The 24,769-nt window shown below is 44.5% G+C and overlaps 1 protein-coding gene across 3 annotated transcripts in view; it reads right to left on the minus strand.

The window, feature by feature from the left end:
• LOC147678027 (P2Y purinoceptor 4-like) overlaps positions 1 to 24,769 on the minus strand; it is a 220,283-nt gene that overhangs the window by 92,436 nt on the left and 103,078 nt on the right. For all 3 annotated transcript variants that reach the window (XM_086945920.1, XM_086945918.1, XM_086945919.1), the window contains exon 2: positions 17,059 to 17,861. In XM_086945920.1, the coding sequence (XP_086802046.1) occupies positions 17,059 to 17,190 (132 nt within the window). In that variant the 5' untranslated portion in view covers positions 17,191 to 17,861. The remainder of the gene's footprint in view (positions 1 to 17,058; positions 17,862 to 24,769) is intronic.

Raw genomic sequence — 24,769 nt, forward strand, 5'->3', positions numbered from 1 at the left:
TAATTATCTTGTGCTTTATATTGGTCAGGTAGATGCTGTAAGAGTGTTTTTAGCTGGACATAATGAGCCCTGTCGTATCTTGCGAGGAGGGCTTGTGTATTAGCTATGCGCCATGTGTTACTTGCTTGGGCAGCTATTCTCTTGCCTGAAGCGTCTATCATCTTTGACTCTTTATCAGGAGGTGGCGCTTCACCTGATCTTTGGGAGTTTGCTCTTTTTCTAGCGTTGGAAACGACTAGTGAGTCTAAAGGTAGCTGTCGCTTAATGTATGCTGGATCCCCAGGGGCAGGCCTATATTTCTTTTCTGGGGTTTATGATCCTAGCCCGTACAGGATCTTTAAACACTTCTGGTGCATACTTAATGACCCCTTTGATCATAGGTAATATTTGCACTGACTTTTGGGGTTGTTCAAAAGTGTCAAGTAGAAAATCTTCTTCTGCCTCACCTGAGTGCATTGTGACCCCATGATGGATGGCATCTCTATTGGGTAAGTGTCCAAACCCAATATTATCTTCTGGAGGAGATGGTTTGGATGGGTATGTATATGGATCAGGGATATCTGGTACATCCTGTGGGACATCTGGTGGGATTGGGTACTCCCAGTCAGGTGGATCTGTTCGGTAGTTAAAAGGGTCATTTGGGTCATTCCCTCCCCCCATAATATCATCATCATCATCATTATTATGAAGAGGTGTATGTTGTGGTGAAAAATGAGGAGGAGAATTTTGGTGAGGTGAAGGAAGAGGAGGAGGACTAGAGAGAGGTATAGGAAAAGAAGGGTTCATAGGTGATGTGGCAGAGTCCTTCTTCTCTACAGGCACTGGAGGTGGAGGTGCTGTATCTAATTTCCTCTTTCTGTCTGGCACAGTAGAAACATGTCCTGTGTTTGGGTCAATATAGATCTTTTTCTGTCGAGGATCAGGGTGAAAAAGCTCCTCTTCTTCAGGAACCGCTCGGCGCCGTTTTTTTTGGTTCCGAGCGTGGTTGTCTGTTTTCTGTGTCCTTAGCCTTAGGAGTCGTGGCAGAGTCCTTTGGCGTAGATCTTGGCTCTGAAGATCTTGGCTTTGGAGCCAAAGCTGGTTTCGTCGGCTTGGAAGCGTCAGAAGCAGGCTTTATTATGGTCGGAGCCGGTTTGTCTTTCAGAGTCGACGGTTTCGGAGTAGTTTTCGGAACCGGGACTTCTTTCGGCTTCGGTGCCGATAGAGCTGGTGGTATCGTCACATGCCCTTTGCTCGATCCCGAGCTACCGAAAGGCTTTTGTATTTTTTTCGGAGCCGAGCTCGAAGACAGGGCTTCTGAAGTAGTTTTTCGGTCATGACTGGGCCCCGGAGGCAGAGTGTTGACCTTTGCCTTGGATTTGGGTGTTGGGATTGGGGCAGGAGCAGTGGTACTCACGCGTTGACCCGATGGTATGGAGTCATCGGAGTCGTCTGCCCCTATACGATTTCAAGATCTTTGGAATCTTGCTCTGGGACATCTGGACCCTCGACGAAGAGGTCTTCTGGTTCCGGAGCTGATCTCTGCATGATTTGTCGACAGGCCCTCCGATCACGTATAGTCTTCTTGGACCGAAAGGCTGCGCAGGCTGGACAGCTGGAGTCATCATGTTCTGGTGACAAGAACAGGTTACAGACCTTGTGGCGGTCACTGTGCGGGAATTTTGCTCCACACTGGGGACATTTCTTGAACGGCGTCCTTTCCATGAGCTGTAGGCCTCACGGCGTGGATAGACCCAACGGCCCACGTCGACGACTGGAATCGAGCTGATGAGGTTGAGTCGATGGTTCTTGATGTTGAAAGTTGTTTAGAAGAGTTTAAGTACGTTTTTGGCACGTTGAACTACTTAGAAAGTAGATTTCGAACCGGAGCGTAAAAGTTACATCTGAACCCAGTGGCGGAAAAAAATTATCTAAGGATGGAGTTGATGCCCATGCGCACTATCGTCCAAGGGAGGAGTCACCTATCTCGTGACTACAAAGACTTCTTCCAAGACAACAACAACATGCAATCATCCGAGCCCAACACCAGGTGGCGATCTAATGCTCAGTGTGAGACTCTACAGCTCATATGCCTCGAACACTATTTTATTTTTAGTGCAAGTCTCCCATGGTTCATCAGCAGAAATGCAAAGGGGAGTTTCCCCTTCTGAAATAACATAGGAGATGAGGAGAGAAAGAATTAATTGTGTTGAATGTACAGAGGAACAGAAAAAAGGGGAAGGGTCTTAATGTAAAGGAGCACTAATACAACATTCAGCACATTGAACAGTATAGTTATGTATTTGAGTAAACCACCTAGCAGATATCAGGTTGTGGGGCTCTATTGTGACAGATAAGCTACTTGTTTATTGGGCAGTGTGAATCCTTAATGGATTCTCAGGCTATGCAGAGATAAGGCAGAAGTATTATCTCCTATTATTGGTGGGGGCTGGGCTTGATTGTGGATCGGTTTTTGAGTATCTGCTTAACGACAACTTGACCCACGGCATGGCCGCCTCGACTCTGACTCAATGAAAGAGTGTCTGCTAAAGGTATGAATGAAACTCACAAGAGCAGCACTACAAATGTTAGCCAATATCTATATGACATGGATAGACATGGATAGTGGGGTTCATCCTTGTCATCGTTTGGTGGTTCAGAAAAGGGGGTGGTGATGAACAGAGTGTCTGAATTAAGCAGACCACTCTTACCCAGTCCAAAGATCAGGGCTTGATCCATCACCGTTATTTATCTCACTGCACCATCCCAGCTCAGAACCTGGCTATATGCAAATCAGTCTGTCCCTGGCCCAGTGCATCATGGGAACAGGGCAGACTAAACTACCAAGCCAATTCTTCACCAGAAAGGAGACAAGCTACCGGGGACCGGTTTCTGGCATTTCAGCCGTCTTCGGCCCGGCTTGCTTGAATTCTGATGGTGCAGTGAGAAAGGGACTCATGTCTGAGTGTACCCTGCCACACCTATAGTGGCCAAAAACGATTCAGAAAAGGGGGTGGTGATGAACAGAGTGTCTGAATTAAGCAGACCACTCTTACCCAGTCCAAAGATCAGGGCTTGATCCATCACCGTTATTTATCTCACTGCACCATCCCAGCTCAGAACCTGGCTATATGCAAATCAGTCTGTCCCTGGCCCAGTGCATCATGGGAACAGGGCAGACTAAACTACCAAGCCAATTCTTCACCAGAAAGGAGACAAGCTACCGGGGACCGGTTTCTGGCATTTCAGCCGTCTTCGGCCCGGCTTGCTTGAATCCTGATGGTGCAGTGAGAAAGGGACTCATGTCTGAGTATACCCTGCCACACCTATAGTGGCCAAAAACGATTCAGAAAAGGGGGTGGTGATGAACAGAGTGTCTGAATTAAGCAGACCACTCTTACCCAGTCCAAAGATCAGGGCTTGATCCATCACCGTTATTTATCTCACTGCACCATCCCAGCTCAGAACCTGGCTATATGCAAAACAGTCTGTCCCTGGCCCAGTGCATCACGGGAACAGGGCAGACTAAACTACCAAGCCAATTCTTCACCAGAAAGGAGACAAGCTACCGGGGACCGGTTTCTGGCATTTCGGCCGTCTTCGGCCCGGCTTGCTTGAATCCTGATGGTGCAGTGAGAAAGGGACTCATGTCTGAGTATACCCTGCCACACCTATAGTGGCCAAAAACGATTCAGAAAAGGGGATGGTGATGAACAGAGTGTCTGAATTAAGCAGACCACTCTTACCCAGTCCAAAGATCAGGGCTTGATCCATCACCGTTATTTATCTCACTGCACCATCCCAGCTCAGAACCTGGCTATATGCAAATCAGTCTGTCCCTGGCCCAGTGCATCATGGGAACAGGGCAGACTAAACTACCAAGCCAATTCTTCACCAGAAAGGAGACAAGCTACCGGGGACCGGTTGCTGGCATTTCAGCCGTCTTCGGCCCGGCTTGCTTGAATCCTGATGGTGCAGTGAGAAAGGGACTCATGTCTGAGTATACCCTGCCACACCTATAGTGGCCAAAAACAATTCAGAAAAGGGGTTTGGTGGTGTCATGCCTCTTCCAGTAAGAATAATTCCTGAGCTTCACATGAGCGTGGATCTGAACGTGCCTCATCGGACTGTTTAATGGCCACAAATTAAACATGTTGGATAATACGTCAGAAAAGCTGATGAATCAGTAGATTTGTAGAGCGCTGCTTGTCACACATGATGGTACCCAGGTGCTGATCTGTACTAACATTACCGGCAACCATTTTACAGCATATTTCAGACTTTTGTTTATGAGCTTTTAACATACCAGTTAGAAACAGCATTTCGGCTGCTATTTTAGCAAAATTCCCAGAGTAGCAGAAGGTCTCACAGACACCGGAGTTCTGGCCACAGGTAGCTGAGATGTGCCCTTTTACTGGCGCACACCAAGTAATTCTTGGACACATTAGAAATGGTACACAATGGAAACCCTATTTAGTAATGTGATTAAAGGACCTTTTTTCCTCTTCTGAGACACTACCGCCTTGTTTAACATGATTTAAGTGTGTCATCGTTGGTTTACATGTAGTTATCCTATATATAACCAACCACTCTCCGGAAAGGGCTGTCTATGTCTGAAGGGCTTCTCCGTTGGGTTCTTGACCAGAATGCAAGGCATCCGTGCCAATGCCACCACACCTGTCTCCTTTTATTTCTTTACATGTACATCATCCACTTCCATGCCAACTTATCCCTGTCGCTAAAATGACATATTGGCATCCACACTTTTGTTCAGGGAGAATCCTGAAACACTATCTTTCCTAATCTTGAGATAGTGCATAGGCTGCAATCTTCTGCCTATCTAAAGCGGTACAAAAGGGGGTGGTGATGAACGGAGTATCTGAACCAATCAAACACTCACACCCAGTCAACAGATCTGGGTTTAATCCACCACCGTTTTTTAGCCCACTCTGCCACCCCAGTTCAGACATGGCCATATGCAAATCAGTCTGACCCTGTGCCTCATGGGAACAGTCCAGCCCAAACTGCCAAGCCATGCCTTCCCTGGACCGGATTCAAGCTTCCTAGGACTGGTTTCTGGCATTACAGCTGTCTTCAGCCAGGCTTGCTTGAATCCAGTAGCAAAGTGAGCAAGGGACTCACGTCTGAGCATACCCTGCCAACTCATGGCGAACAAAGCGGTACAAAAGGGGGTGGTGATGGACGGAGTATCTGAACCAATCAAACACTCACACCCAGTCAACAGATCTGGGTTTAATCCACCACCGTTTTTTAGCCCACTCTGCCACCCCAGTTCAGACATGGCCATATGCAAATCAGTCTGACCCTGTGCCTCATGGGAACAGTCCAGCCCGAACTGCCAAGCCATGCCTTCCCTGGACCGGATTCAAGCTTCCTAGGACCGGTTTCTGGCATTACAGTCGTCTTCAGCCAGGCTTGCTTGAATCCAGTGGCAAAGTGAGCAAGGGACTCACGTCTGAGCATACCCTGCCAACTTATGGCGAACAAAGCGGTACAAAAGGTGCTGGTGATGGATGTCTGAACTGGGGTGGCAGAGTGGGCTAAAGAACGTTGATGGATTAAACCCAGATCTGTTGACTGGGTGTGAGTGTTTGATTGGTTCAGATGCTCCGTCCATCACCACCCCCTTTTGTACCGCTATGCACTAAGACAACTTTATTTCATATATGTGACATCACTTTGCACTAATTCAAATGTATTAGTTATTGTCTGCTGCCGTTACAGCCTGACCATTATCATACTTCTGGGGGGTGGAGGGGTCAAATAGTCCTTTAGATTCTACATCGACCCCTAGGGTCCCATGTAGAGTTTGACGATGCGTTAAATTGGCCACAATTAAGCTAACGTCCAGTCCACCCTCTTTACAGTGCTTACACATCCACAGACTGTAAATGTGGCAATCGAGACATCCTCCACCTTTTGATGGATGTCTTGCATCCCAAAAACTCAAAATCAGGCTCAAAGGTTTTTCTTTTTTTTTTGCATAGTAGTTTGAAACATGAAAAACATATCCATGCAAGCAAAATTAAAATGAAAGATTTAAGAAAATACACGATAAACTGTGTTTTTTTTACATAGAATCAGCTGATATATTTATCGACTTAAAAAACTACCAACATCTGAAGCAATGCCCATTTATTGCATGCCCAACAAAACAAGCATTTTTTGAAGCCTATGTGTCTAATTTACCTGCAGCACACAAAATAGGCACAGGGTGGTGCCATTATTCCACACATTTGACATTGTGAAGCAGAAATAGCCACTTCACATGTCACAAAATGTTTTCAATAGCACCTTGTAAACACCCACCATATGCCATGGATCTGGTAGTATGGAACGTATTAACGCAGACAGCTACAGCTGTCTGTAGCCAAATGCTAAACAACAAGTGCATTTGCCTCATGAGGTCCTACTTAATAAGCAGATGTGTTATATACTGAGTTTTACACTGGGGAAACTTTAGGCAACAAAGTAACTAATGTCACAATTTACAGAGCAACTGGTTGATTCATCAGGCACACTACGTACCTAACCTTTGCAAACCAGTTAAGCCTTGGATAATTGTATCCTTTTAAATGTACTCTTTCAGTGTGACCAACGTCACTTATAAAGGAACTATGTTCTAAAATGATTCTCATGTGCCATTTACAAAGATTCAGGCCTCTTAGTTTAAAACAAAGTGTAGGGGCATCTCGTAGCCCCCAAACAAGTTTACAGCTTGACACTTCTTTGCAAACTTTCAAAAACTGCCTGAAAAAAAACCAGACACGTTATGGAGAAGGAGAAATTTCAAACCCCTGAATTTAGCCTCACACTGAAAGGCTCTCGGGTTACCCAATCCAGATTGTAAATAGACTCCCAGTTCCTTAAAGTTCACACGCAAAAGGCATAAAGTGGTTTGGTTTCAGGGAAGCCTTCTCCACATCAACAGGCCACGCCTTCTTACACCAACTTTCGCTTGACTACATTGACCCTCGTGCTGACCCACATAAAGGAGGGACAACGACTTCCCAACCCAGCAACCAGCCATCCTTCTGGCCCCACTCAAGACAGTCTTCTTTGCTACCATCCAAGCTGCCAAACAGCACCTAGAAATTGAGTTCAGCCACCACAAGAGGAACATGTTCAAAGCCTTATGCTGCACACACCACATCTTCTACAATCAGGGCCAGGCGTTCTCAGTAAAGGTTTTATGAAACACGTGTCATCTTTAAACATATGATCATTTGCTATACTATTGTTTAAGTACCTTATATAATGCAAGACGTAAACTATTGCACTCCCATTTTAGTTCCGGTTTTCCCCACAAACATGTTAAAAATACACACATAAATGTTTATATTGAGGGGCATTTGATAAGTCTTCTTCATCCATTGGTCTGTTCAAGCGCCATTCATATTTTGCTTCCACTCACCAGAGCCTACACGTAGTGGGTGATCCCACCTGAGCCATTGTCTCCCTTGACTGGGAGTGACAGCATTCTGCTCCTGCACATATGCAAACCACCCTAAAGAGCAGCCCACTTCAGTGCAAGAGATGGTGGGCCAAATACTTTACTTTCATTTTAATGTATTCATTTTATGGTTCATTTTTTACTTACTTTTCCCAAGCCTGCATGCCACCTTTAGGTGGTGTATGTGACAGGCAAACTAAACCTATTGGGTTGGCCAATGTTTATTATATTTTTGAAGCAAACCAGTTCAAATTTAGGAAAAAGCTCAAAAATTTTTCTTTTCCGGGTAAACCAGGCTCCCCGAGAAGCAAGTGACCATATGGATGTTTACATTTTTATAGTGCCAAACTTCCCGGTCTAGTTTATGCAGCGCTGTATAATTGTCCATATAGATAGAGATGATGATCTCGCTGGGTATAGCTCTTTATCGTGATATAGACTGTACGTACATCTGTCAAGCTTTTATAGCACCAGAAGATTTTTGTGTTTTTATCATACAATCTCTACTCCATTTTGAATGACCAATCTCACTCGATAGATGATTCACTTCTTATGGAGGTGTGCGACTTTTCCCTCTAATAATCTTACCAGATGAAATGTTCACTAACAAGTTGCCTGTGTTTCAATGTCATTGAAAGATCCAGAGATGTTGTTTTTGAAGCCAAAGCCTCTTAAAATGGCATCTTCTTTATGTCTATGGTTGGAGCTCGAAGCATCAACACCAGAATAAGAGTCAGTGGGCAACTAAGGTCAGCAATTTTGACATCTCTCTAAGGTTATCCCATTTCAAGGAGGGTGCTTCCAGGATCATAGTGGCCAAGTTTTCGGGTGCTTTGAATGAGACCCTTTAAACATTTCATTTCTGCCTTTGAATCTGCAGAGGTCAAAGCCTCATTTCAAAGTCTTGCAGGAAAACTTGTTTGTGGGACCCTGTTGCTTCAGGGTGACATGCAGTGGGTGGGGAGGGGCGCACTGTTTTTCAGTCTTGTCCAAGGTGAACTTAAGAATCATCAAAGGGGTTTTTGAAGATCATTTGAAAAGGATGGCTTAGCAGAATTAATTAATTTAAATCAAAGTAAATATTTAATAAATTATCTTCAGAATAAAAGAATGTACTCTTTGCACTAGTTGGCCACTGGCATTAACATCTGTGGCTGCAGGCTTTCTGATGATTCCAAGGTTTCTCTAAGAGACTTTCCATCCTCAGATTTTTTTTAAAGTTCCTTTTAGCCTTAGATGACTCTCCATGCTCATCCGCAGTACTGAGCCTTTTTTGTACCTCAAAGACTTTTGCTGAAGAACCCTCTGCATAAGACGCCCATCAATTTTACCTGGGTGATTTCCATGCCTTAGATCTGAATTGGTGACAAACGCTAAGGCTCGTGGCGATTCCTAGACCACCATTGATTGTTCACTCACCAGCTGCAACACTGAGCAGAACTTAAAGCAATTCTGCATAACCTATGGAAACTAAACTGCAATCCTCAAAATTGGCCAAAATTTGAGTTATTTTCTAAGACCTGTTTCCATAATTAAGTGGACTGAGAAAAAAAGGGTTCTATTTTCGCCTGAAACAGATGGTGGGAAAATACAATGTGAAAAAGCCTGGCTGATGAGGGGTGTTACCCCGAAACCAGTCCCATGATGCTTGTTTTCGGTCCAAGGAGGACCTGGCTTGGCAGTTCGGGCTGGACTGTTCCCATGGGGAGCAGGGTCAAGACTGATTTGCATAAACCTGGGTCTAAACTGGGGTGGCATAGTGAGCAAAAAAACAATGGATTTAACCCAGATCTGGGACTGGGTGTGAATGTTTAAAATGTTTCTACTCTCCGTCCATCATTTTGTTTTGTGATGTAACAACAGGTATTTGACACCAGCCGCTTGTAATCTACCTGTTCCCTGCCTGCATGAACAACTGTTTTTACTTAACAGGTATTTGACCCCAGCCACCTGTAATCTACCTGTTCCCTGCCTGCATGAACAACTGCTGTAACCAACAGGTATTTGACCACAGCCACCTGTAATCTACCTGTTCCGTGCTTGCATGAACAACTGCTGTTATCAACAGGTATTTGACCCCAGCCGCCTGTAATCTACCTGTTCTGTGCCTGCATGAACAACTGCTGTTCTCAACAGGTATTTGAACCCAGCCGCCTGTAATCTACCTGTTCTGTGCCTGCATGAACAACTGCTGTTAACAAAAGGTATTTGACACCAGGTGCTTGTAATCTACCTGTTCCCTGCCTGCATGAAGAACTACTGTTAACAACAGGTATTTTACACCAGTTGCTCACTTGTTATCTACATGTTCCCTCCCTGCATGAACAACTGCTTTTACTAACAGGTATTTGACCCCAGCCACCTGTAATCTACATGTTCCCTACCTGCATGAACAACTGCTGTTAACAACAGGTATTTGACACCAGGTGTTTGTAATCTACCTGTTCCCTGCCTGCATGAACAACTGCTGTCACCAACAGGTATTTGACCCCAGCCACCTGCAATCTACCTGTTCCCTGCCTGCATGAACAACTGCTGTTACCAACAGGTATTTGACCCCAGCCACCTGTAATCTACCTGCTCCCTGCCTGCGTGAACAACTGCTGTTGCCAACAGGTATTTGACCCCGGCCACCTGTAATCTACATGTTCCCTACCTGCATGAACAACTGCTGTTAACAACAGGTATTTGACACCAGGTGTTTGTAATCTACCTGTTCCCTGCCTGCATGAACAACTGCTGTTACCAACAGGTATTTGACCCCAGCCACCTGCAATCTACCTGTTCCCTGCCTGCATGAACAACTGCTGTTACCAACAGGTATTTGACACCAGCCACCTGTAATCTAGCTGCTCCCTGCCTGCATGAACAACTGCTGTTACCAACAGGTATTTGACCCCAGCCACATGTAATCTACCTGTTCCCTGCCTGCATGAACAACTGCTGTTGCCAACAGGTGTTTGACCCAGCCACCTGTAATCTACCTGTTCCCTGCCTGCATGAACAACTGCTGTTAACAACAGGTATTTGACCCCAGCCACCTGTAATCTACCTGTTCTGTGCCTGCATGAACAATTGCTGTTAAAAACAGTTATTTGTCCTCAGCCGCCTTTAATCTACCTGTTCCCTGCCTGCATGAACAACTACCGTTAACAACAGATATTTGACCTCAGCCGCCTGTAATCTACCTGTTCCCTGTCTGCATGAACAACTGTTGTTAACAACAGGCATTTGACACCAGGTGCTTGTAATCTACCTGTTCCCTGCCTGCAGGAACAATTGCTGTTAACAACAGGCATGTGACCCCAGCCACCTGTAATCTACCTGTTCCCTGCCTGCATGAACAACTGCTGTTACCAACAGGTATTTGACCCCAGCCACCTGTAATCTACCTGCTCCCTGCCTGCATGAACAACTGCTGTTATTAACAGGTATTAGACCCCAGCCACCTGTAATCTACCTGTTCCGTGCTTGCATGAACAACTGCTGTTATTAACAGGTATTAGACCCCAGCCACCTGTAATCTACCTGTTCTGTGCCTGCATGAACACTTGCTGTTAAAAACAGTTATTTGTCCTCAGCCGCCTGTAATCTACCTGTTCCCTGCCTGCATGAACAACTGCTGTTAACAACAGATATTTGACCCCAGCCGCCTGTAATATACCTGTTCCCTGCCTGCATGAACAACTGCTGTTAACAAAAAGTATTTGACACCAGGTGTTTGTAATCTACCTTTTCCCTGCCTGCATGAACAACTGCTGTTAACAACAGGCATTTGACACCAGGTGCTTGTAATCTACCTGTTCCCTGCCTGCATGAACAATTGCTGTTAACAACAGGCATGTGACCCCAGCCACCTGTAATCTACCTGTTCCCTGCCTGCATGAACAACTGCTGTTACCAACAGGTATTTGACCCCAGCCACCTGTAATCTACTTGCGCCCTGCCTGCATGAACAACTGCTGTTATTAACAGGTATTAGACCCCAGCCACCTGTAATCTACCTGTTCCGTGCTTGCATGAACAACTGCTGTTATTAACAGGTATTAGACCCCAGCCACCTGTAATCTACCTGTTCTGTGCCTGCATGAACACTTGCTGTTAAAAACAGTTATTTGTCCTCAGCCGCCTGTAATCTACCTGTTCCCTGCCTGCATGAACAACTGCTGTTAACAACAGATATTTGACCCCAGCCGCCTGTAATATACCTGTTCCCTGCCTGCATGAACAACTGCTGTTAACAAAAAGTATTTGACACCAGGTGTTTGTAATCTACCTTTTCCCTGCCTGCATGAACAACTGCTGTTAACAACAAGCATTTGACACCAGACGCTTGTGATCTGCCTGCATGAACAACTGCTGTTACCAACAGGTATTTGACCCCAGCCACCTGCAATCTACCTGTTCCCTGCCTGCATGAACAACTGCTGTTACCAACAGGTATTTGACCCCAGCCACCTGCAATCTACCTGTTCCCTGCCTGCATGAACAACTGCTGTTACCAACAGGTATTTGACCCCAGCCTCCTGTAATCTACCTGTTCCCTGCCTGCATGAACAACTGCTGTTACCAACAGGTATTTGACCCCAGCCTCCTGTAATCTACCTGTTCCCTGCTTGCATGACAACTGCTGTTAACAACAGGCATTTGACACCAGCCGCTTGTAATCTGCCTGTTCCCTGCCTGCATGAACAACTGCTGTTACCAACAGGTATTTGACCCCAGCCTCCTGTAATCTACCTGTTCCCTGCTTGCATGACAACTGCTGTTAACAACAGGCATTTGACACCAGGTGCTTGTAATCTACCTGTTCCGTGCCTGCATGAACAACTGCCGTTAACAACAGGTATTTGACCCCAGCCACCGGTAATCTACCTGTTCCCTACCTGCATGAACAACTGCTGTTACCAACAGGTATTTGACCCCAGCCACCTGTAATCTACCTGTTCCATGCCTGCATAAACAACTGCTGTTAACAACAGGTATTTGACCCCCGCCACCTGTAATCTACCCGTTATGTGCCTGCATGAACAACCGCTGTTAACAACAGGTATTTGACACCAGGTGTTTTTAATCTACCTGGTACCTAGCCAAATGAACAAATGCTATTAACAACAGGTATTTGATACCAGTCGCTTTTAATCTACCTGTTCCTGCCTGCACTAACACTGATGTCAACAACAGGTTGTCGACACCAGCCTCCTATAAACTGCCTGTTGCCTGCATGCTGTAACACTGCTGTAAACTGCAGGATTTGACTGCCAGACACATAGTCTTTTGGTGTTGGTTACCAGCTGCATGTACACCCATTACTCCCTGCCTGCTTTAAGACAGTCAGTTTGTATTGACTGCCAGCACGTGTAGACTGCCCATTCTCTCTCTGCTGCAACACTGCTTCTGACGGTGGCACTGCCTGCCATGCACAGCCTTTAATAACTCAGCTGTTAAAGGTCTAAGCCCACCGGACACGTGTTGATGTCCCATCCCCTGCTTGACCAAATACTTTTTCTATCAAAGTTTGTGCTGCCAGTCGTTCAGAATAGAATTATTACATGGCAAGAAGTGATGGCTAGAGAAAGTATTCTTGGGCGACCAACTTTTTTGCGAATATTTACAAATCGTCCATTTTCTAACAAAAGATATAGGGGGCCTACTCGACTCTACAAGTGAGAAGGTAACACTCTTTTATGGAGCCAAAATCAGCAGTGTAGGGAACTGGCACAAGATGCTCCATCGTCCCGGGCAATTAGCCATGATAGATCGACATCTAGATAAAATAAGCCGTTTAACACAATGCAATTTAACGCGCAATGACTGGGAAACCTTATGTTTGTTGGGCCATAAATCTTTGCGCGCTGCTAATTTTAAAAGGATGGCTTTTCTGTCTCACTGGTTAGCGTATTGGACTCCGGAGGCACTTGGGAAAAGGTTCCCCGAGGTTGGGAACAAGTGCTTCAGATGCCAAGCTGATGGCCAGGGTGGATGGCTTCACATTTTTTTCACTTGTCCTCAGCTCAAACCATTCTGGGAGGCCATTTTTGCAAATATTGAGTTGGCTATAGGGAAAACACTTCTGCCCACGGCCAAATGGCCCTCTTCGGTATATGTAATGACAGAGGGTTGCTTAAAGAGGCTGAGGAAATGTTTGTATTTGTATCTTGCTCTGTTGCCCGCTCCCTAATACTCCAGAACTGGAAATCAAGGGAAGTTCCATCCCATTTGAAATGGCTTAATAAAATGAGGAGGTCATGGAATTTTGAAAAAGCTTATGATTGTAGAGTGGGAGCAGTTAGGAGATTCGACAGGAATTGGAAGTCCTTTGAGAATCTTGAGGAAATAAGGGGGGGTAATCAAGAATTTAAGATTGAATACTGTTAATATGTTTAAACCGTTTTTAAGCAGTCTTGAAGTGTTGTTAGGTCTAGTTAATAGTCATGAATGCACTTTTTTTCTGTGAACTTTTCACTATCAATAATCTTTAAGCACTAACTCTTTTTTTCCTGTTGGATTGCATTGTACTGTATTGTACTTGCACTTTATGCTTGAATATTGCGGATTTTGCACGTTGCTCTTACTCTAAAACCTTTTTAATTTTCAATAAGATTGACTGCCCCCGGCTTGACAGTATTAAAAAAAAAAAAATCCCCCTTTTTATCCAGGTTTTTACAGAAGAAGCTTTTAAATATTTTGTATACGTTTCCATTATCCAAATTGACTTTGTATGTATTGTTCTGTCCTTACCTATGCTCTGCTCAATAAAAAATGTATATAAAAAAAAAAAAGTTTGTGCTGCCAGCCCATGCCATTTGTTCACTAATTTGTGCTGCAGCTTTTATTTGTAAAGAAAAAAATAAATGTAAGTGCATGTACCCAAGGATTTTCTTCTGAGTCCACCATGGTGCTGTGGAATGCCAAATCTCCCTAGTTTTGATTCTAGCTCATGTCTCTTCTATCATCATGGACCTATCTTTTCGGGTCTGACCTATAGACAGCTTTAGCTGTGTCATTATCTTCACGTGTTCCAAACTGATGCTAGAAATACATATGTATATACATACGTACAGATGCTGACTGCTTGCCCTCTTCATTCATTGGTATTCTCAAATGTCATTCACATTTTGCTTCCGCCCACCAGAGCATAAAGCATGGGGCAGTGCTTCAGCCGATCTCAGCCATTGGCTCTTTTCAATCTGAGTGATGGCTTTTTTATTATGCACATGTAGACAGCTCCTAAAAGCAGTCCACTTCATTTTCAGGGTTGGTCAGCCATCTTTGCTCTCATTTCATGCTTTGTTTCATATATTTTGGATTTATTTTTTACTTATTCCTTTAAATGGTGACATTATTATTTTTCATTAATTTTAATGCCTATAGAATACGTTTTCATACATATAAATAGGAAACATTGCAGGCTTGTCAAGGACATACTTGCTAACTCTGTCAATACTTTGTTTCCCTTTGTCACTGTTAATTTTTCTCTTCCCCATTACTTTTCCCTCTTCTGCCTATTTCTCTTATTATCTGGGTCAAAGTCTAATGATAAAAAATAAGTCCAGGTCCCAACAAATATGAGCTGGTGCCCACCACCTGCCACCACTGACACAAACCAAGCACCGCCTTGTGCCAACAATACCGCTGACAGTCAGCCGCTGAATGCAATTGGCATTTTCCCTGCTCTAACACATCTGACAATAGTTTCTAACCACACGGATGCCTTGTGCAACTGTTTAAACATGAACACATTTCTCAGTAAGAGTTACAATACACAGAACACGAACTTGGATCTAATGCATGGAAAAACATGAAGATAGCATTGTGTTAATTTACCACAGTTGAGATCCATAACACTCAGTATTATGGCTTTGTCTGAAGTCATCACTCCAGAAACCACCTTGAATCACCCTGATGATGCTCCATAGGAGAGGGAACCCCAGGAGTTCCATGGACCTTGTATCTTTCAAAACATTTAATTTAAAGCACAGAAAATAGATTTCACCTACATAAACATATTTCAAAGCACAGGAAATGTAAAGTTCTGTTAAGTGATTAGGGTTCAGGTAAGAATAGGGCTACGGTTAAGGTTTAAGATTAGTGTTCAAGATCTAGGAACATGGTTGGGAAAAGCTTTAGGGTTAAGGTTTAGGTGTGGGAATTCTGTCACAGATAGGCTTTAGGTTTAGCGTTTAGGATTGGAGCTAATTTAATTAGAGTAATTTTCAATGCTTAACAATTAGTTGCTTTTTGCTATATGTTAGATGGGATTTGATGGGATGTATGACGTTATCAGGAGAGGTAAAAGTGTTGCTGTAAAAATTAATTCACAACTGACTTTTGTCAATATTGAATGCATTGCTTTTTTAAATTAAACCATACACATAATCTTAACACATATTTACCATTGTATATAAATAACTACCTTTATATTCGCTGTGCAAATGAACACTGAACTATGTGCATAGAATTAATCAATCAAGTATTTATAAAGTGCGGCAAATCACCCCTGAGATCTCAAGGGCTGGAGTTGCTGACTGCTTTTATTTATGTATTTATTATATTGAACAAGGGAAAGAAAAAGAGAAGACACTCAAAAAACAGGGGTCTAAAAGCAAGGAGAAAGCAATGAAAATGAAGGCGAAGGCACTCAAAAAATGGGAGAAAAAGCAAGGAGAAAGTAGTGAAAATGAGGGAAAAGCAAGGAGAAGACAGGAACCTGAGAGATGTAGCAGCACAGGGAGAGCTGGGCATGGGGCCTTCTCAATGGGGTCCTGCTGCGGCCTCTATTAAGTAGGTCCTGGGAGGAGTGATGGGGAGTTTGGGGCAGTGGGAGGGGCCAGGCAGAGGCAGGAAAAGGAGGCAGGCAAGGGCAGCACGGCAAGTTAAAACAAGGAGAAAGCAATGAAAATGAGGGGAAAGCAAGGAGAATGCACTGAAACAGTGTGAGAAAGAACTAGGAGAAAGCAAAGAAAACAAAGGGAAATCAAGGAGAAGGCACTCAAAAACTAGGGGGAAAAAGAAGGAGAAAGCAGAGAAAAAGATGGAAAAGCAAAGAGATGGCACCCAAAAAGTGGGAAAACACAGTGAGAAGACAGGAGCAACAGCGATGCAGCAGCAGGAGAGCTGTGCCTGTCACCCACAAACCTCAGATACATATGCACTAAATTATCAATTGCCTCGTTTAGAGAAGTGTGGTAGTACATAGTCCTCAGAAAACCAGGCTAACATAATTTTCTCTGGTGGATTCTCAACTAGTGGGATTACAAGTTTGAGAGAGGAGTCTTCTCTAATAGAATTAAAGTTATGAGGGAAGTGAAATGTTACTTACCTGTAACCATCTGCGTGCCACTTGTGGTCTTGTACATTCACATGCTATGCCCACTCCTGCCACCTAGTGTTGTATAAAGAATAATACAAGTTGTTTTTCTGAAAGTCATCTTTTCAGCTTCAAGTGGAAATTTCAATTCTGGAGGAAAGTAAGTTACCACTGCTTTTAAAAGGATAAATGCATTACCATGCTCCAATAAAATCAGGCTCAGGATCTGTTAATGAGAACTGGCTAACTTCACTTTTTCAAGAAGTAAACAAATATTTAAATGAACACGACTCACCGTGTTGTACCCAGGGTAGTACTGGTTGACGATCTCCGTTTCCTTCTTCGCCTCATTCTGCTGCAGCTGGGCCAGGCGAGACTCAAACGCTTTCCAGTCCAGGCTGGGAGGGTCTATTCGGTCCATAGCCATGATTCTGGGAGAGCGGTTATTCCTTCATTCGATTTCTTCTGGGGTGTAATACCAATTCCAACCCCCAGATGTGAATGGGTACAAGTACGTGGAGCAGCACCCACTGGCGACTGTTCTCCGCTCTGACACAAAGTGAGTGCTGGTGCTCAGCAGTCCATTCCTACTCCAAAAGTCAAAATATACGTGAAAGACTCAAGGCAACATCTCTAGGAGACCATCTCAACAGATGTTTCCAATAGATCACGTTTTAGACCATCCTAAGATGCGCAATTTTTTGGTGATTGCCGTTCTTGAAGATCTCACCTTCCAACCAGGTGCTACGTCTGGTTACACTCTTATTCTTAACTGCATATATTAGGGTCTTTCTTGGCATGCCCCACTGGATAACAGCTACAAAGCGAGCCCTGGTGGAGAAGCACAGCCAGATGATGGCAGAGTGAAGTCGAAAACCTCTTGCAACCAACAGTGCAAGGGTATCTCCATTAATACGCGCACTGCATTCTAAATTGGTCGAAATCTGGGTTTAGAAGCTCAGTCACTGGACAACTGATGCAAGTTCAATTTTGATGAAGGCAACAGACTTGTTTGTAGTGTTTTGATGACAACTGACTGGAGATTGTAGGTGGATGCGGGTGTTTTCTTCAACTGTATCCAATGGGCAACCACTGAAGCTGCAAGTGAAGATCAAAGAAAATTATTATCCATGTAATCTTAGTTTGAGGACAGGAGATCGATAGATAGATAGATAGATAGATAGATAGATAGATAGATAGATAATCATGCTCATAAAACCCTCCAGCAAAATAACTTTTTTGACTACAATAAGGCTAGGTGGAATAAGTAGTTCTTGTCCTCCAGTTAACTTTTGAGATGATGTGCAATGCAGTGATTCAAAAACTATAAACAATTGATAATTGTCATTTCTCTTTGCAAGATAAACACTCAAACCTATCATAAGTAATGCATTTCTACTCGGATCGCCATTTAATACCAATTTAGTTCGAATTTGAGGATGGAAGATTTCTGCTCCCAATACAGATGTGCAAGTATAAGTCTATAGCTGACTCTTGTGGAATGCAAGATTAAGTAAAGCATGTGAAAAGAGAGGCACTATATTGCATTTTTGTCCTTCCTTCCACCCTATTGATCATGTTCGCGCTATATAAAACTTTATAAATGAATAAATAAAATAAATAAGTAACACTGATTATATGACTTTTACAAAGAGCTCGGGCTTTCATAATACCCACAGCATGTTATGTTACTTAAAAAGTAGAAAATCAGGGTGTAGACGATCTCAAAGGTATTGAGTTTGGAAGGTATCCTGAGGTGGAAGAAAAACAGGCATTCTAGCATTGTCACCACCTGAAGTGCATCCTGCTCAACACCCACTCGGTCCACAAACACGCCATTGAACTATGGAACCTACTAGACACCACAACGCCGGACGTCGCCTTTCTTACAGAAACCTGGATAAACGCCTCATCAGCGCCCGACATCGCCATAGCCATCCCGGACGGTAACAAGATCATCCGAAAGGACCGCATCAACCAAACAGGAGGAGGCATCGCCATCGTCCATAAGAACACCATCCGCATCACGACCAGTTCCGACGACAACCTCACAGCCGCCGAACACCTTCACTTCCAGATTCACACCGACCCTAAGACCACACTCAGAGGCACCCTCATCTACAGACCACCAGGACCCCGCACACAATTCAGCGAAGACATCTCTGACTTCATCAGCCCACACGCCCTCCCCTCCGAGGACTACATTCTCCTAGGAAACCTCAACTTCCACCTGGAAAAAAACAACGACAGCAACACCACCACCCTTCTGGACAACCTCGCCAATCTCGGACTCAAACAACTGGTAAACACCCCTACCCACTACGCCGGACACACGCTCGACCCAATCTTCTCCTTCAGCAAGCACATCTCCTTCAATCACACCACAGGACTCCTTTGGACGGACCACAGCTGCGTCCACTTCAACTACAGAAAGATCACGACCCACCACCACCCACAACAAGTCCCCCGCAGAAACTGGAACAAAATTACCACCGACCAATTCACCACATCGCTATACCAAAACCCTCCCGCCAAATCATCGGACCCACATCAAGCAGCCATCAACCTCACACAATGGATCACCCACAGCGCTGACAAATTAGCACCCTTGAAAAACCATCAAAACAAGCCAGGTGGCAAAAAAGCCCCCTGGTTCAATGACGACCTTAAGAACTCCAAAAAGAACTGCCGCACCCTCGAGAAAGCCTGGCGAAAAAACCCAACAACAGACAATATGACCGCCCTCAAGAACGCCACCTGCAAACACCACCAGCTGATCCGATCCATCAAGAAATCAGCATTTAAGGATTGACTCGACAACAACGCCCACAACAGCAAGGAACTCTTCAGCATTGTCAAAGAGCTTTCCAATCCCAGCGCCAGCACCAACGACATCACTCTCTCTCAAGTCCTCTGCGACTCTCTCGCCTCGTTCTTCCACAGCAAAAATCGCTGACATACATAACAGCTTCGGCGACCAGTCCACCCCCCTACCACCGAACTGAAGCCCCCCACCACCAACCTTTGCGCATGGAACCAAATCAGCACTGAAGACACCATCCACTTGATGAACTCCATCCACTCCGGATCGCCAACCGACCCATGCCCCCACCACATCTTCAACAAAGCCGACTCCATCATCGCACCCCATCTCCGGGATATCAACTGCTCCCTCAACACCGCTACCTTCCCGGAAAGCTGGAAACATGCCGAACTCAGTGCCCTCCTGAAGAAACCCACAGCAGACCCCACCAAACTTAAGAACTATCGCCCCATTTCGCTCCTCCCAAAGTCATTGAGAAGACCGTCAACAGTCAGCTGGCCGCCTTCCTCGAGTCTAACGGATCCCTCGACCCTTCACAGTCCGGGTTCCGTGCCAAACACAGCACCGAGACCGCCCTCATCGCAGCCACAGAGGACATTCGAACACTACTTGACAACGGGGAAACAGCTGCCCTCATCCTACTGGACCTCTCCGCAGCGTTCGACACGGTCTGTCATAGCACCCTTGTACAACGCCTCAGCAACGTCGGGATACAAGGAAAGCATTCGACTGGATCATCTCGTTCCTCGCCGGAAGAACCCAGAGGGTCCGACTTCCCCCTTTCAGATCAGAGTCCACCGAAGTCATCTGTGGCGTACCACAAGGATCATCCCTCAGCCCCACCCTCTTCAACGTCTACATGAGCCCCCTCGCATCCATCGCGCGCCAACACAACCTCAACATCATTTCCTATGCAGACGACACCCAACTGATCTTCTCCCTCACTAAAGACCCGAACACCGCCAAAACCAACCTACACGAAGGGATGAAAGACGTAGCCGAGTGGATGAAGAACAGCCGTTTAAAACTGAATTCAGACAAGACGGAAGTCCTCATCCTAGGATCATCCCCCTCTGCTTGGGACGACTCATGGTGGCCACCGGCCCTGGGCAGCGAACCTAAACCAACGGACCACGCACGCAACCTGGGATTCATCCTGGACTCCTCCCTCTCGATGACCAGACAAGTCAACGCCATCTCATCATCATGCTTTAACATCTTACGTATGCTCAAAAAGATCCTCCGATGGATCCCCACCGAAACAAGAAAGACGGTCACCCAAGCACTTGTCACAAGCCGACTGGACTACGGAAACACCCTCTACGCCGGAACCACAGCCAAATTACAGAAAAAACTCCAACGCATTCAGAACGCCTCCGCCCGACTCATCCTAGACATCCCCCGCCACAATCACATATCCGGTCACCTGAGAGACCTTCACTGGCTCCCCGTCAACAAGAGAATAACGTTCCGTCTCCTCACCCACGCACACAAAGCCCTCTACAACCTAGGACCCAAATACCTCAACACGCGCCTGACCTTTTACACCCCCACCCGCAAACTACGATCGTCCAATCAAGACCTCGCCGAGATTCCACGCATCCGAAGATCCACCACGGGAGGAAGATCTTTCTCCTACTTAGCGGCCAAAACCTGGAATTCTCTCCCCACCCACCTCTGCCTTACACAGAACCACCTCTCCTTCAGAAAACAACTCAAAACTTGGATATTTGATAAGTAACAACCCCCGCCCCCCCCCCCCCCTCCCTCAAGCGCCTTGAGACCCTCTGGGAGAGTAGTGTGCGATACAATTTTTAACTTGAGCTTGAACTTGAAAATAATGCAGGATTTGTCATGTGATGTTCACTATGATGGAATTCTATAGTCAAAGCCTACAAAATGGAGGGATAGCAGTAGAGGGGAAGAACTATCGCTGGGTACTCCTCAGAAGCCACTTAGAGGCATGCGAAGAGACGATTAAAGGGTCACTTAAAAAGGTCAATTAAATTCAAGCTTCGACATTGGAAATAAAGCATACTGCTGAGATATCAGAAAGAGGGTCAGTGGATTCTTTCAAAAGACATAACTACTACAAGTGCAAAGGTGATACACACCAAAGAGGAAGAATAGTTTCCTCCAAAGAAGAGTCTTATGGAGCTGGAAATAAGTAGGAAAATTGCGAAATACGGGTGAAATTCTGACTAATTTAAGTGATTAAGGCAGGGACAACTTAAGTATTGTTGGAACCCTGACCAAACGTATTTTGGGGGCCCCTGATCGAAACAGTTTATAATTTATGATGTTAACTCTTTCATGCCCTCTTTAACCAGGCCACGGACAGTGCACAGGCACACTCGTCCAAATTCTAAATGTGTTTGCAAATAATATTCAGGGATAGTGACGTTTGTTTTCAGAATTCTAACACAGCAGCATCTCACTAATATTGCTGCAAAAAATCTCTGTGACGCCCTCCCATGTCTCACAAGCAGGTCCTGTTTTGATCTAAAAGAAACGGTTTTATGGATAATGAGTGAAACAAACAACATTTCTCTGACACTCCCACACATCACCCATATTAAAAATAAAGAAAACTGGTATTTAAAACAATCTGTTTAAGAATTATTCAAGGTCACCAGGACAAGTGTCTCTGCAGAAAAGAATTGGCCCTAGTAGGGGGCCCCGTAAAAGTCTGGGGCCCTGGCCAGAGCCTCCGTTGCCCATGCCTCAAAACTGTCTCTGGATCAGGGTGATATCTAACATTGTACCCAGATAACCTAAGAGGGGTTCGGCAATATTGACAGCAAGGATGTAGAAGAATGAAGTGGAATTTATTTAACGGAAATGTTAGTGAGGGGATAGAGAAAATAATGTTCAAAGTCATGTGGGATGCTGGCAATGAACTCTAAAGAGAAAGATGCCCCAACAGAGTATATCATGTTAGGAGTGAAAAAAGAGAATAAAAAGACGCATACAAAAATATAGCTAAAGAAAAAGTGAAATAGAGATATTTGAATAGGTCCACTACATTTTATAACCACTTTTAGATAAAGTATATCTTTATTTTGCTACATGTACATCCCCCCTGTCTCTTTGAAGCTAAGTATTTCACTTGTTCTCCAACTGAGCTAGGCACTTTAAAAATCAAAGTGTGGGAGTATTTGTTGTGCCTGGTCAGCTTCCAAATATACGCCAAAACCCCACAGATCCATTTACAGATGGAAAACAGGTCCAGATGGCAGGCTATCATCACTATATGCCTTGACCACAGATTCCACTGGAAGGAGGAGAGCTTAGTTTGTCCAACTGGAATGAAGACCAAGGTCCTTGATTTGAGAACATCAGAAACCGAAAATTCAGTCTTCAAATGGCCTTCGGTCATAGGTTCACCACCTTCCATTGCATTGATAATAAGAAACTTCAGAACTTTCCATCAAGGCCAAATAAATGTGGATGTCAAGGGCATGAACCTGAAACTCCCTTTCAAAGAGAGAGCCTCCATCCTTTCCTCCAACTTGACCTCTAGAATACATAGACAAGATCCCTGGTCATGGTAAGACTAGTCTTTAGCAATGTTTTATACATTAGGCTTCCAGAAAAGCACATTGAGTGGATGGAAAGGCTCCAAAACAAACCAACCATAACCTACCATACAGGGAGATGTGGTCACATAAAACCAGCCTTAAAGGCTCTGCATTGGCTTCCAGAATCAAGTTTAAAGTATACTATGCACTATCTACAAAATTTACTGGGGCACAGTTTCAAGATATCTGCAAAGATTTACCTCCACAAGACACACACAAAAAGATCTTACACTCTGCATTTGAACATATAAATGGCCAAAGAGCATTCAAATGGACCAAACAAGGAGGCAGGGCACTAGGACATCAGGGCCCTAAACAGTGGACATCAATGAACCAAGCTCTGAGTGAAGTGCTCAACTAGATGTGTTTCAGGAAGGCCTGCTGGCTGAACTGTTGTCTGTTCCCTTGAAATTAAAAGGTTTCCTTTCCCATAATGTGCATGCACTTAGAATTTCCTAGCATGCAAAGTGGTTTTGGCTAAAAACTGGGACTGGCTGGCGGTGTCAGGAATAGCACTGAGCTAATTTGAAGCTATGAAACTTAGTTCACATATTGTGTAGACATTTGCTTTCAATCTAACACTGGGCAAGCCACACAATTAAATTAACAAGGAGAGCGGATTGAAAGGACTACATTGCCTCAAGAGCAAAAGTGTGAGCCATTATGTAAATCCAACAACAGACGGCTTGTAAACATATAATGACACAGCTTAAATTTCAAAAATCAACACATTAATGGGGATTCTGAAAATCCATTAAGGTGTGCCTAGAAATGTAAAAACATTGACATTTCCAGAAATGTGCCGATCTCCCCATATCCCACACCTGTAGATTGTTGGAAGGCAGACAATGCACAACATTAGTATTAGGGGTAATATATATATACTCATTTTCCTGTCTTTCCTCCACATTTGAAGTGTTTTGCATGTGCATAAAGCTCCTCTTCTACCCCATCTGAAAATAAAGTGTTGTTGGGTGCAATTACCAATGTAACAGGAATCTAACTATGATATTTTAAAGGAGTAAATTTAGATATCAATTTAGGAAATTTGCTCGAGATTCTTTGTGAAAGCTTAAACGTTCTGACATTGTAGCTGTTCTGAACATATTTAAGGTTTCTAATTCTCAGTTAAAACTACTAACTTTGAAACTGATAAAACACCACTGAAGGGAACCCAGAAGTAGAAACCAGAACAGAACACATTTTACAGCACTATTACTGCTTTGGTGCCCTCTGGAACCACAAAGTAAGAGAAAAGCAGGCTCTACCTATAAGCACGTTTCTCTGATGGCAGCAAGGCTACAGTAAGCCACTTACTATGCCCTATTTACCATCCTCAAGATCCCTGGACTGTGTGGACCTATTTCCATTCCCACTTTGGGGGTGTGGCTCATCTCATATGGGTTCAACTGACTGTTCAGTGCTGGATCATGAGCAGGGTCTGAGTCCAGGGCAAGTTGCACCTCCATGATGCCATCCTCTTTCATTGAGAATGCCTAAGGCATTTCACTGTTTCTAGAGCCACGTGGAATACTTATGTTCTGTGCTGTTTTATCTTGAGTGTGTGGTTTTCTTTTATCATGTTGCTACATGTGGGAATT

This window comes from Lissotriton vulgaris, chromosome 12 (genome assembly GCF_964263255.1).
Source record: "Lissotriton vulgaris chromosome 12, aLisVul1.2, whole genome shotgun sequence".
In the NCBI taxonomy this organism is placed as follows: Eukaryota; Metazoa; Chordata; class Amphibia; order Caudata; family Salamandridae; genus Lissotriton; species Lissotriton vulgaris.